This window comes from Plectropomus leopardus, chromosome 4, assembly GCF_008729295.1.
Source record: "Plectropomus leopardus isolate mb chromosome 4, YSFRI_Pleo_2.0, whole genome shotgun sequence".
NCBI classification, from domain to species: domain Eukaryota; kingdom Metazoa; phylum Chordata; class Actinopteri; order Perciformes; family Serranidae; genus Plectropomus; species Plectropomus leopardus.
In genome coordinates this window covers 9,628,391-9,640,837 of record NC_056466.1, presented here as the reverse complement: position 1 = coordinate 9,640,837, position 12,447 = coordinate 9,628,391, and the positions used below count along the sequence as shown (strand labels likewise).

At 40.7% G+C, this 12,447-nt stretch overlaps 1 protein-coding gene across 7 annotated transcripts in view; it reads right to left on the bottom strand.

The window, feature by feature from the left end:
- sh3pxd2aa (SH3 and PX domains 2Aa) overlaps positions 1–12,447 on the bottom strand; it is a 127,125-nt gene that overhangs the window by 50,888 nt on the left and 63,790 nt on the right. For all 7 annotated transcript variants that reach the window (XM_042484764.1, XM_042484765.1, XM_042484766.1 and 4 more), the window contains one exon: positions 8,107–8,132. In XM_042484764.1, the coding sequence (XP_042340698.1) occupies positions 8,107–8,132 (26 nt within the window). The remainder of the gene's footprint in view (positions 1–8,106; positions 8,133–12,447) is intronic.

Below are 12,447 nucleotides of genomic sequence, written 5' to 3'. Positions count from 1 at the left end.
TTTATGATTGGAATCTGACATTTTTAAACACCCCGCGTCTTAGTCGCCGCAACCATGGCAACGGTGCAGCTGGGTGACAGGCCTGTCATTCTGTGTCAGTCTCCCCTGCAACTTCTGATTTGATACTTCTCAGCTATGTTGCGTGAAACTCTTTTGGTTCTCTCATTCTCACGTCTTTCAAAGCATGTGAAAACATAGTCGGTGAGTTACAGTAGAGTGTGTACAGAAATACGGGACAAATTGCGTCCCGTTTTGATTCAGTATTCCGTATTATCTGGAACGGGTGGCAACACTAACTGATTTTGTTATAGTGCCCCAAAATTTCCTTTCAACTCACTGTCAATGTTTCCAAACCTGAATGTGAGCAGTGTTGGGTCTCTACAGAACCCTCACTATTTCTATCCCTAAAATGACTTAATCATACTCCCAGATTCTTTATCTGTCTCCAACTTTCTCTCTTGTTTATGGCAGCTACATGCCTTCACCATGTCTAATTAAAGGCAATGTCAAAAATAAGACCACAGCCAAAACCTAAAGCATCTTTATTAATTTGGAAATATATTTTAGTAAATCAAGTGTATAAATTCCTCCCTCAGGAGAACAAATTCATTTACAGACCCAACTGACTTACCGACAAGACAAAAAATAGTAGTCAATAGCTAGTGCTAAGGCACTGTGGTAGTTTGAGCTGAATGCTACTGTCAGCATGCTGACATGATAACAATGTGACAATGTTTACATGTTTAGCAGGTATATTGTTTAGAGCTAGATGATAAACCAGGCTGGCTGTTAAATTGGCAGATACATCATATTAGTGTGCATGTCAGCCGATAAGTAACAAGAATTTGCAGTGAAAACGTAGTCAATGTTTCATCTAGCTGGAGTACAAATGTAAGATAAGTGTTGACAGTCTGTAACCACTGTGTACTCTTCTCTACAAAAGCAAAAAAGCAGGGAAAAAGTCAAATTTGTACCTTATGAATAGGTGAACAAAGTTAATTATAAAACAGCCAGGCTGAATCTTCAGCCTCAGGATGGCACTCCCTGCACACAGCTGAAACTGCTGCCACCACACAATCAGCAGCTTAAATGATAACCCCCTTGTCACCTGCTACCAAGACAAAGGCCACCAATAACAAATTACAGCTAACCAGTATTGATGTGACACTTGTGAAAAAGCACAGTGGCCGAGAGTGACATCAACGCTAACAATGTCAAACCACAGGCAGAAGCTAACTAGTATTGATACAGTGTTTAACAAGGAGAGGAGAGAACAACAGAGACAAGACAATTCATCCCCGACTGTGACACGAACGTTTGCAGTGACAAATGACATTTGTGTGCAGACAGAGCGGCGAGAGTGGGGGAGAAGCGCCGCTTGATGGGCCCTAGCCTTGATGCAGCGCTGGCAAAAATACAGCCGTTAGCAATGACAAACAGTTCCCAAACCAGGCTGGGAGAGTGACACGGTGTGGGTGCTCGCTTCAGGATGGGGTCAAATCACATCACAGGCCACATCTGTTCCACAGTGAGTGCTGTCACATCCCTCCTCTTCCTGTTCTCTTACTTTGTGCTTCACTCACTAATTTTTGCTTTAAACATCACCTCCTTCATATTTAACGGAGACCATCCACAGAGATGCCACACCGTCACCCCCATGGGAGGAACTCTAACTGCTCCGTCATACTGAGATAGCTGCGCCTCGTGGCTATAAAGCTGGAAAAGACAATTATCATTTTTCTGCGTAAATCAATATTCACCTTACTGTATAATTAACAGTGATGTGATATGTGTGTGCTGACATTATTATTGCCACAATTAGTTGCCCAGTGCGATGATGAATGTGTTACGGTCAACAAAAGGGTTTTATTCTTATGGGTTCTTATATGGGGGAAAGTAACGGAGGGTTTTAGTGTCATATAAATGAGTCTGTTGACAGAGGAGTTCCTAATTAGCACAGACAGCCTAACAGAAAAGTACAAACACAAACTGCCCCTGTCCACTAAACCTACACTTGTAAAAACACTGGCACACATTAAGGCACAGCCCTCCTCCGTGTAAACACGAGTGGCCATTCCGATGTCAGCCTGAAATAGTATCCATTGTGCCACGTAAACAAACTAGCGCCTGTCAGACAGTCCTAACCCCTGCGGCCTCCGCAGCCCAAACAGCACCCTCCTCCGTTCCCTCTCAATCTGGCTCTCATATGGAGGAGTACGAGCTCCACTTGCACTCTGCGGAGCAAAGGGGAGGAATACAGAGCTGTGACCCCGGAGACTCCCTGGACCTGACCGTGTGTTTTTAAAAAAACATGTCTGACATCTTTTTCCTCCGCTAACTAGAGGTGAAATGAATCAGTGTTTGGTTTATATTGGGAGGCACCGAAATAAAATTAAAAAAAAAAACAGAAAAGTTTATTTTTTTAAGGTTGAAATTATTTTGAAAATTTAGCAATGATTTCAGCTGTTGCAACACCATTTCCAAATCATTTCTTCCCCCCTGTCACGTTCAGTACAGGGAAGTCAAGCTATGGTTATAGCTCAGTTAGGCCATTTATGGGACTACTGTCGTTGTTCCAGTATACAAGCACAAAGGGAGAATGTATTTACTGACAGAAGTGTGTTGACTCTACCACGGTATGTGGCGATATGCCCCCTTTGAGCTAGTTGCTATGAAAGTGACAGTTAACCTTTCATTGTGTTAAGTCTTAAAGTTTGTTTTCCCTTGCCTCTGCAGCAGCTGCTCCTCTCATCCATCAGTCTGATCTGGTCTGATTGGATCAACGGATCAGTTATCCACTCTAAGAGTGGATCACTTATTTTTCTCCAGTTTATATTTCTTGACTCAAATCCCAGTCAACTAAGTTCTTGTGTTCTCCAAATAGGTTAAATAAATGTTGAATCACTCACTGATCTAAGTAGATGTTAGCTTTGCAATGTGTTTTAATAAATTGTAATCCCTGTTGCTATGGTTACTCATTTTAAATACAGGCTGAATGTAAACAGGCAGCTTCACTGGAACTACTAAGTAGGTTGCCATTATCAGGAATTAATAGAGATCCTGCAGCCGAGCAGAATTGAGTATTCACATAGGCCACAGTAAACACAAACAGTCACCTGACCCTATCTCAGACAGCTCATCCACCAGGACACCCCAACCACTTTTTCCATTTCGCTACTTTTGCACAGCAGTGAACAACAAAAACCTAGTTTATATGTGCTGTTCCAAACATCCTCTCTTTCTTCAGAAAAATACTCTGGTGCAATGAAGTGACGCATTTATTTTTCCAGCAGCAACAGAAATTTGTTTGCAATTAACAGGAGAACAGCAGGGTAGACATTGAAAGCACCAACAGTCATCATAGCCCAACAGACAAAACATAAATATGTAAAAACACGATTAAAAGTAACTTAAGGACACAGTTCTTATTCGCTTTCTTTCCATCAGTTGAGTAAAAAGATCTTCATCAAAGTCATGTTTGTTCAGTTTAGTTTAGCATTAAGACTGAAAGTAGGTAAACAGCTAAACTGTCTCTGTCTAAATTTCAAAACTATGCTTCCAGCAGCTCCGTCAGGTTTTGTATTTCATATATGCACCTTACTCTTATCCAGTTTATATTCATAGTTATTAATTTGCTATATTTTGTATTTTGTATTTGTGATACATTGCTTTTCTACTGTGCTATGTTAGTCGTTATTGCATTCTTTGTATCTGCAGTGCTATCTCTGATTACAACAACAGCACATTTCCCTCAGGATGAATAAAGTTATATCTTATGTCTTATCTTAAAACTATGCTTCCAGAGGACTCACTAGTTGATATGATATGTCTCATTTAATTAATACATGCACTAACGGAGATGTTTGTGTTGTTAGGGGGAGTTAAATATTTTGTGACAAACAGCATCTCTCCACAGTGTGTCCAGCTACAACGTGGGTAGCCAGTTTTGGTGTGGATCTCTTTACAGGCAACATAGCACCAAATTTGGCAACCTCACTGTTACAAGACAAGACTGAAGAATGTGCGTGTAGTCACTGTTCTCAGCTGTTGGCTACCAAGAAATAGTGACATCACAGAATTCCCCCTAAAATCACAAAAATGGTCATTTCTACACCTCTGTTTATGCACAAATCAAATAAAGAGGATGCAAAGTGTTAATTAGTGAGCTTTAAAGGTGCTGGAAGAGAGGATTGTTTTGTTTTTTTTTGTTTTGTTTTTTAAAGTGGCAGTATCTCATCCCCACTAATAGTAAAAAAAAAAAAAAAAAAGAAAAAACTGGAATTAAATTATTTCTTCTCTGTCTGTGTCCTTGAGTGAACACACAGTTTGTACAACAGTGACAGGAAAAGAAGATTTCACTAAAAGTTGATGGGTAATGTGCTAAAAGCTATGATTATATGAAAGCAAATGAACAGGAAAAACCACGAGTGGACGTTGAGAGGGTTGTAATGGCTCGGAAACACTACACTGGAAATCCCTCAAAAGCCTCTCAGGGATTTACACTGAGAGCAGCAGCAAGAAAAGACCATAAACAAAGGAATGGAACACCAAAATCTTTCCTTTAGGATTTCTGGAGAGTGTGATCTACTTTATGTCACCATATCTTCATATAGTATGTATATAATATACTTAAAAATAACATCCTGATTAAACAAACTCTGAAGTGTATGGAATATGGAAACTTAGATTTGTTCCATAATGTTGACACCATTTTAAGAATAAGCCATACCAGAAAGGAGGGGCAGAGGGCACCTTATTGAGAAAATGTGACACCATTTGTTAATTAAGGCCCCAGGTTAAAAAAAAAAAAATCATCCACACGAGCATCATTTTACAAAAATACTTCCATAAAAATGACAAAACCAACTACATACACTCTTGGGTATTAGGTGTCTTCTGCAGTCTGTTACCTTTTTCAAAATGATGACCGGGGATCTCATCACTGTCAATTCCCCCTCGATATAAGGACCAAGAAACTCACTCGACGACAAGAGTGTTTTCCTTCCGCTCCAAGTACAAAGTAGTTATTAGACCAAGAAGCGCTAACGAAACAGACAAACCAGCAGTCCGATGTTGTTGCTATTGTTTCTTGCGCCTTCTCATTACACAAAGCTGTGTGCTCTCTTACAGGCAGGTGCTCGTTAGGGAAACTGGCAACACCTGAGCTGCTCAGGTTATGTCCATTTGCAGCTAGTAATTCTCTGTCTCTCGTCTGTGGCTGAACCTCCACTCTACTGCTGCATCTCCCTGCCCCTTTTTGTTTTGGTTTGGTTTTCTTAGCTCTTTCTTTTGCTTTTATGCACCTTTTCACCTGAACACATTCCAGACTAATACACACACAACTGACACCACTAACTGTAAATATGAAGTCAATGTTATAGCAGTAACAGGGGGCATTTTACTGCAAAACGGGTTCATTTACTTTGACTACAATGCACTGATATTACTTCTTACTTTTACTAAAGGAGGGTTTTGAAGGCACATATTGTTCAACCCTTCAAAACTTAGGGCAACTTTACTTTTCTTGTGCTGCTTTCAGATGCCTTTCACAAGTATTTAAACCTCTGAATTCAAAAACATCGGAAAAAGGTAATCAGCAACATGGTAGAAATGTTCCACAAATTGCAAATTCTATGTGTAATTATCAGAATTGCATAGTTAAAATTATGTTGCAGAATCACTATTTTTTGAAGCACTTTTCTGAAGGTCTTTTCTTGGTTTTGTTTTTAACTTTTTTCTTTCTTTCTTGTAATTTTTTTTTTTACTGATGAAACTTCAAGATTCTGTTGTTGCTCATTGGCTTCTTCACACATTTTTGAAAAAAATCAAGACAGTTTGCTCAGATTTTTAAATGGTTAATCCTAAATTTGCTCTAATTTGGTTTCATTTGCTAAAATAAATATCCTTTGTCGAACTTAGCCACGGTGTGTTCTCCTCTTTTATTGAAGCCACTTGAGCCAGATCATAACGACAAGATTGAGAAGATCATATCATCGATTTGGAAAAAGTCACCAGAGTTTTAGTGAACTAAAATTTTGTTTGTATGTGTAGAAGGGCCAAAATGTGTTGAAAAATCCCCTTTTCAAAAGTATCCGTACATGAGTGGACAGGGCCTAAGGGACAGTGTTTCCACTCATAGACATATTGCAGATGTTATGTAACCATCCAAAGGTTTAAAAATAGTCTCTTGTCATGCCGACTGACTCTTTTACTTCAGGTCGTAGCAGAGATCACTGGGTCAGTGGAGTGGCTTCCAACTGGGCAAAATCCTAAAGATCTAGCTTTGCTGACACAATAGGTATGAAGACCACCTGTTTCAAAGCATAACACACAACACTGAAGGGATGTAGAGAAGAAAAACACGAGCTGGCTTATCTGCAGCAGCAATCAGCTTCCAAGAAATCAAATCACTTTAAGGAATGTGGATGTAATTGAATTGATATTGAGCTCCCCTCTGGGACTACGACAAACTGATTCCTTGCAGGAGGGTGACACAGCTCCTCTGCTTTCGGTCCAAAAATAAATTCACCATCAATTTTAGGAATTGTTTACTTGAATACCACATCATATGAATTACTTTTTCCATTGCTGTAGCCCCACCGATAACCAAAAGCTATCTCAAGATGTTTCCATTCACAAACACAACCTTTAAGCTACTTAAATAACACAACAGAGCAGTCTTTTAGGGCATCTGTAGCAAGAGAATCATATTCTCCACTAACCACAAGCTATTTCCTGCATTTTCTCCTCAATAATTCATAAGAGGTATGACTGATATTTCCCTAAGTTTCCTCAGTCTACCTCACCATAAACACACAGGGTTCCCAGATCCATATATTAGTGACTCACATGTACCAATGCTTTTGTTAAGCAGCTATACTGCAGTTAATACTCTAAGAGCCATACGTTTGCTAAGATGGATAATAAGGCTAAAAATCCTTGACAGTAAGGAATGGATGAATAGTCTTATAGTGGTTTGTCGGCCTGTGCTAATTCACATGTGGGATACAGTGGAACAAATTCAGGATCTGTCCGTAGTTAAATGTTTTCACTCTATATTCTACTGTATAGCAAGTGTGGCATCTAGTAAAGTATACAGCTACAGTTGTCAGTTTCTGTTAGTTTGATTTAGTTTAAGGGATGATGCTCCAGATTTATACTTATTCAGTGGGAAGCGCCACCTCCTAACAGTAGTAGGAAACATAAACAAAAACAAAGAAAAAGCATGTGTATATTTAGAAGAAATATATCAGTTCCCCTGCACTTCCATCTCCACTGGTTAGCAAATTTTATGGCTGTTAAGCATTGTGATTGGGAAAAATACACATGTATTCATTTACTAGCGGATCTTGACCTCCCCAATATGGCGCTGGCGCAGATTCATATTAAACCGGGAATGTGGTATCTATGTTTCAATTTCTACTTTTAAAATGTCTGCCACCGAATGACTTGCATTACTGGTCAAAAGATTCTTGGTAGTTTAACCAATTAACGTTTAACTGTTGACATCCCAAATTACAACTTCTGTTTAAGTCTTTAGTCCAATGAGACCACACAGATGAGGATAAAACCAAAGCCCCTTACAAGCACATTCAAAGGTATCTCTGTGAGAGTGAAGCCAGTCTTCCTTATTGAATTATTTTGAATACTAAACATGTGTCATACAAAAAGCTCTTCCTAGAACTTCAGCTGAAGTCAAACAATCTTTCAAACTGCCACATCAGAGAATAATACTTTCTCTTAACAAAACACACGTTAATGACTTTGTTTTGACATCCCAAAGAACTATCAGGCTGCTCTGAAACCCCACCCCGGACTGCGAGGAAAATCTACAGCCAGAAGGAGAAGGCTTGACAGCTTTTTGATCCCACCCCAAAACACAGTCGACAGCAAGTCAGCGTCCCGCAGCGGGACAAGTAAACAAACCACACATTGCAATCACATGGATAACAGACAAGTCGCAGAGAGAGTTAAACAGTCATACGTCATGCAGCATAACATCCTTTGGATCTGAGGGAGCAGTTCTGTTAGCAGCAACAAGTTGAAAGAAAAAAGAGAATGAATAAGCTTTTGGGGAAGGAAAGTGAAGAAAAACAAATGACTTACCCGACTTGCGCTTGGAGCCATAGTCCCTGAGGGAGAAGCAACACAGGAGGGACATAGTTAGTGACAGCAGATGCCGCTCGGTCAACAACAAAGCATGCGGTCACTGCATATGGATTGTGTCACTCCTAAATAAACTGGCAACTACACTCAGGCAAAAAAAAAAAAACATGCATGCAATCGGCTTTAGCACACTAACAACTGCATGTGTTTGAGGGCGAGGGAGAGACGGAGAGTAAAGGATGGAGAGAGAGGGAGGAACGACTTTGGCCAGCTGCCCGTACTCCCCGCAACAGACACAAATTAGTCATGTGACTCCAAAGCGGCACCACCATCCTCTTCCTATACTCCTTCTCTTCCTCCCTCCCTCCCTTCCTTGCCCTGTCAGAGAAGACAGCGACCTCTCCCCACATTTGTAAGAAGGAGGATCAGTTGCTTAATGGATTCTAATGGGATTATGCCACAAGGCTAAGCTATAGATGGGGGGTGACAGAGAGCTGTGTGTGAGGTTTGCTGTGCTGAGCGTGTCCGCCTCTGTCCTCGTCAATAGTGACTTTCGGACTCGGGCAGCGTGGCAATTGAGTTAAAAAAGATAGAAGGAAGGAGAGATCAGGTGAAGACAGCCTGTGCTATTTATAAAAACGCAGACCTGACAATCTGTCCATCGTCGCTCCTTATTCTTCCTCCCTCCCTCCTCCCGTCCTCTGACTCTACTGCTACTCAGACTCAATGTGTCCTTTCCTGAAGCCTAATCAAATCCCTCATCTAACCTCAAATTTAGCCACGTCATCCTGCCGCAGTGAAAATCAGACACAGTCAGAACAATAAAACTAAAGCACAACGCTGTAGTGAAGAGCTGGATACCACTTCTCTCCCATCCCCTCTGTCGTTTAAAATATAACCATATAGGCAGTGTTATCAACCCCCAGACAGCAACAAGGGATATAGAGACCAGAAGGTGGAGTGGTTTGTGGATGAGTAACAACAACATGACTCTCATTTCAAGAGGAGCACCAGATTGCAGATAATGGCTGTCGGGGACATCTCAGTATAACAGAGGGATGTGTGTGAGGTAAGTAGTTTATGTATGCATATCAGCGTGGATGCTAATTAAGTCTGCCCGCCAACAGGCGTCAGGTGAAGTGTGCAATCCATCATAGATGTTCTTCTAATGGATCGTTTCCACCAGCAGATGGTTCGGTTCAGTTCAGTTCGGTATGATTTTTTTTTTTTTTTTTTTGCATTTCCTTTGTGAAAAGTTGTGGATTGTTCCTTTAGTGGAACAGTTGGAACCATCCCCATTTTCCATCACCCCTCAGCTTGGGGTACCTAGCACATAGATCCGGTACTAAAAGGTGGAGCTAGAAACACTGCAGTCCATAGTTTAGTCAGTAGTCACTGAACTGAGCTTCAGCTGGTTTAACCGCTGTTCATACTGTCACAAGCTTTTCACACAATAGTTAAGTATAACTATAAAATAAAAAGATGTTTCACAGCCTCTAGCAGCAGCTGTAGACTGAGAAAAAATAATTTAATTCACTGCCGGCAACTTTAAAGGTGGAATGTTTACTTATAATGTAATGCATGAGCTGACGATGTGAATCCATTAGTACGCCTTAAATTTCAGTATGACAACTTCGACCAATCCATTTGTTTTTAATCTCTCTGTTAGATGACACATACTCTTAGTAATGAGTGGATTTTCAAGCGTTTAAGAATGTAAACAGCATATGTAAATCTTCACTTGAAGTGTCGTTGTTTCGGTGCACTCCAGCGGCACTAAACCACTGCAGTCAACATACAAACCCGCCACTTATAAATACCCCATGGAGAGAAACTCTTGCTCAATAAATGATAAACAGAGGGCAGACTTTACTCTGTATCACCGGTGAACAAGGAAATACAGCGAGAGCTGCTGGACAGAGCAATGAGTGACAACAACCCCGCCCACATACAAGAGCACTGTATGCAGTGGACATCTAGGATCTATACCTCTTCGTTGGTGGTACTTTTGGTTCCAAAGGTACGACACCAAAATCTTTTTGTGGAAATGCAAGTAAAGATTCAGGATCACTACCCAGCAGCAGAAGCATTGTTCATTGGGACAGTTGACCTCGCTGGCCCTTGTGAAACAGCCCATTTCATTAATGAGGGCGTTCTTATCTTGTCAGGTGTGATGCACAGCAAATAGGCCTGGAAGTTTATACTGCAGTGCCAGGAGAATACATACTGCTCAGGGCAGCGTTGCCAGCAGTTGAGGTAGTGCCCTCTCACTGCATGAGGTTAATGAAAACCTCCTCTTGGCTTTTGCTGCGACCGCATTCAAGCTAATAAAGAGACACAAGTGCTTTACAAGAAGACAGCGAAACGGCAGACAGCACACATGCACGAGCAAAAGTCATGTCAGATACAACAGCTCCGGATTCTTGAGTGTCACTATCCTCGCTCTGTTTTTCTCTATCCGTTCATCTGTTCCCCTGTGATCTGATGTGTCTGTCTCTTTGTGACTGGCCAAAGCAGATGAATAAAGCCTTTATACCGACATCTCCACCATGATCACTGCGTGCTAGCAGCCAGAATATGCTTCATTGTCACCAAAGTGGGACGCAGAGAGAGCGGGACTTAACCCCTCGCCTCACCCCTTCCATTTAAAGCCATGTGGGACATGACCTCTAATACATGGGGAATGGATCATATTCAAGTCAGTGTTCAACAACTTTGAGTATACTGCAGTGTCTGGATGTGTCTCAGTGGAAAGTATGCTGTGGACAGACCGAGCCTCGGAATTGGCAGGGTGTTTGCCAGGATGTTTGCCCTTTTCGCTCCAGGCTTGCCGCAGTGGTATTAAAGATGCTGATTTCCTCTGTTCAGGCGTAAAAGAATGTTTTACATCTCCAGGGAATGTAAATGTGCTTACATTTACCCGGTACTCTTCTCTTGTCGATTCTCAATCATTTGCTGGCTCTATTAAACTCACGTTCAATTTCATTCCAAAATAAAGTCAATATGTAAAGGGACACGGACAAAGCCTTCATGTTGTTGATGTTTGTGCACACATTCCTGAAAGCTTACAGATACTGACGAAGTAGAGCAGTACAATCGCAACTTGTGGAAGGCAGTGAAGCATAGGTCAAGCGAGACACTTCAATAGGACATGACACAGACATTTTAAAAATAGCAAAGAGGAATGAATATGTAATCTATTTTAAAAAATGCCCGCACAGACCCCTGCCTACAATGCCTTCTTGGTTAAAAAGTACGTTATTACGACAACCTGCACTGTCACCATATTTCTCATGTTACTGTCATGTCACAAAACAAATACCTCTTTTAGAAATTGGAGGTTGAATTTTGGCACATAACACAGTGGCTATAGATAAAAGCACATCAATATCCCCCTATTATTTCGAATATGACAATACTCATGAACAGCATTTTCCATATAAATATGAAGAATTAGGCCATTTTCATGATTTAGCATATTTCAATTAAGACATGTGGGATATGCCTGTATTATTTGGTTTTTAGGAGCATTATTTGGGCTTATTCAGGAAATGCTTCTCAAGTGGGGTTTTTACTGCAGTTTGAGACACACGGCCCGTTGTCTGTTTATGGTCATCTCTATGCGTTGTCATAGATACATTGTACACAAACCATTGGCCAACAGTTTGCATGGCTGGGGTAGAGATAAATGGACTGCACTTGTTTAGTGTTTTTCTAGTCTCCAATCATCTGTGTTTTGTAACAACTTTTCAGTGGGAATAGTGCCACAAAAATCTGTTGTTTTTTACAGAGCCATTGTCGCCTTTACAGCCAAAGACTGTGCCACCAAAAGTGGGTATTTTTCCCCAAAAAATGCTCTTTTCCTAACCATGACCAAGTAGTTTTTGTTCTTAAACCTAACCACACATTAACCATAGCATTGTTGAAATCTAAAGTTTCTGCAACATGACAACAAGCAAATGTAACATATCTTTGGTTTGCAGAAATTTTGCTAATAAATGAATACAAGGACAAATATAAAATAATTTTGATTTTTCACTCTACTGTATATTTTGTTGTTTTTTCAGCAGTGCAAAAATGGTACACATCTGGTATGAAAAAAGAGAAAAAGCAGCCTGCTCAAAGTATATATACATGACCACAGTACAAGTGACCCAATGTGTAAAAGGATTTCCTCTTCATCAGCAAAACTGCAAAGGTAGTTTTCATATGCATGCGGGATGCCTGCTGGGTTAATTGAACAAGCAAACGGTAAATGATCTACACAGAGTGACAATACAATAGGTGTAAGTGTGGGACCTGGAAATGGCTGGTTGTAACTTATCAAGGAGGTGAGGACAG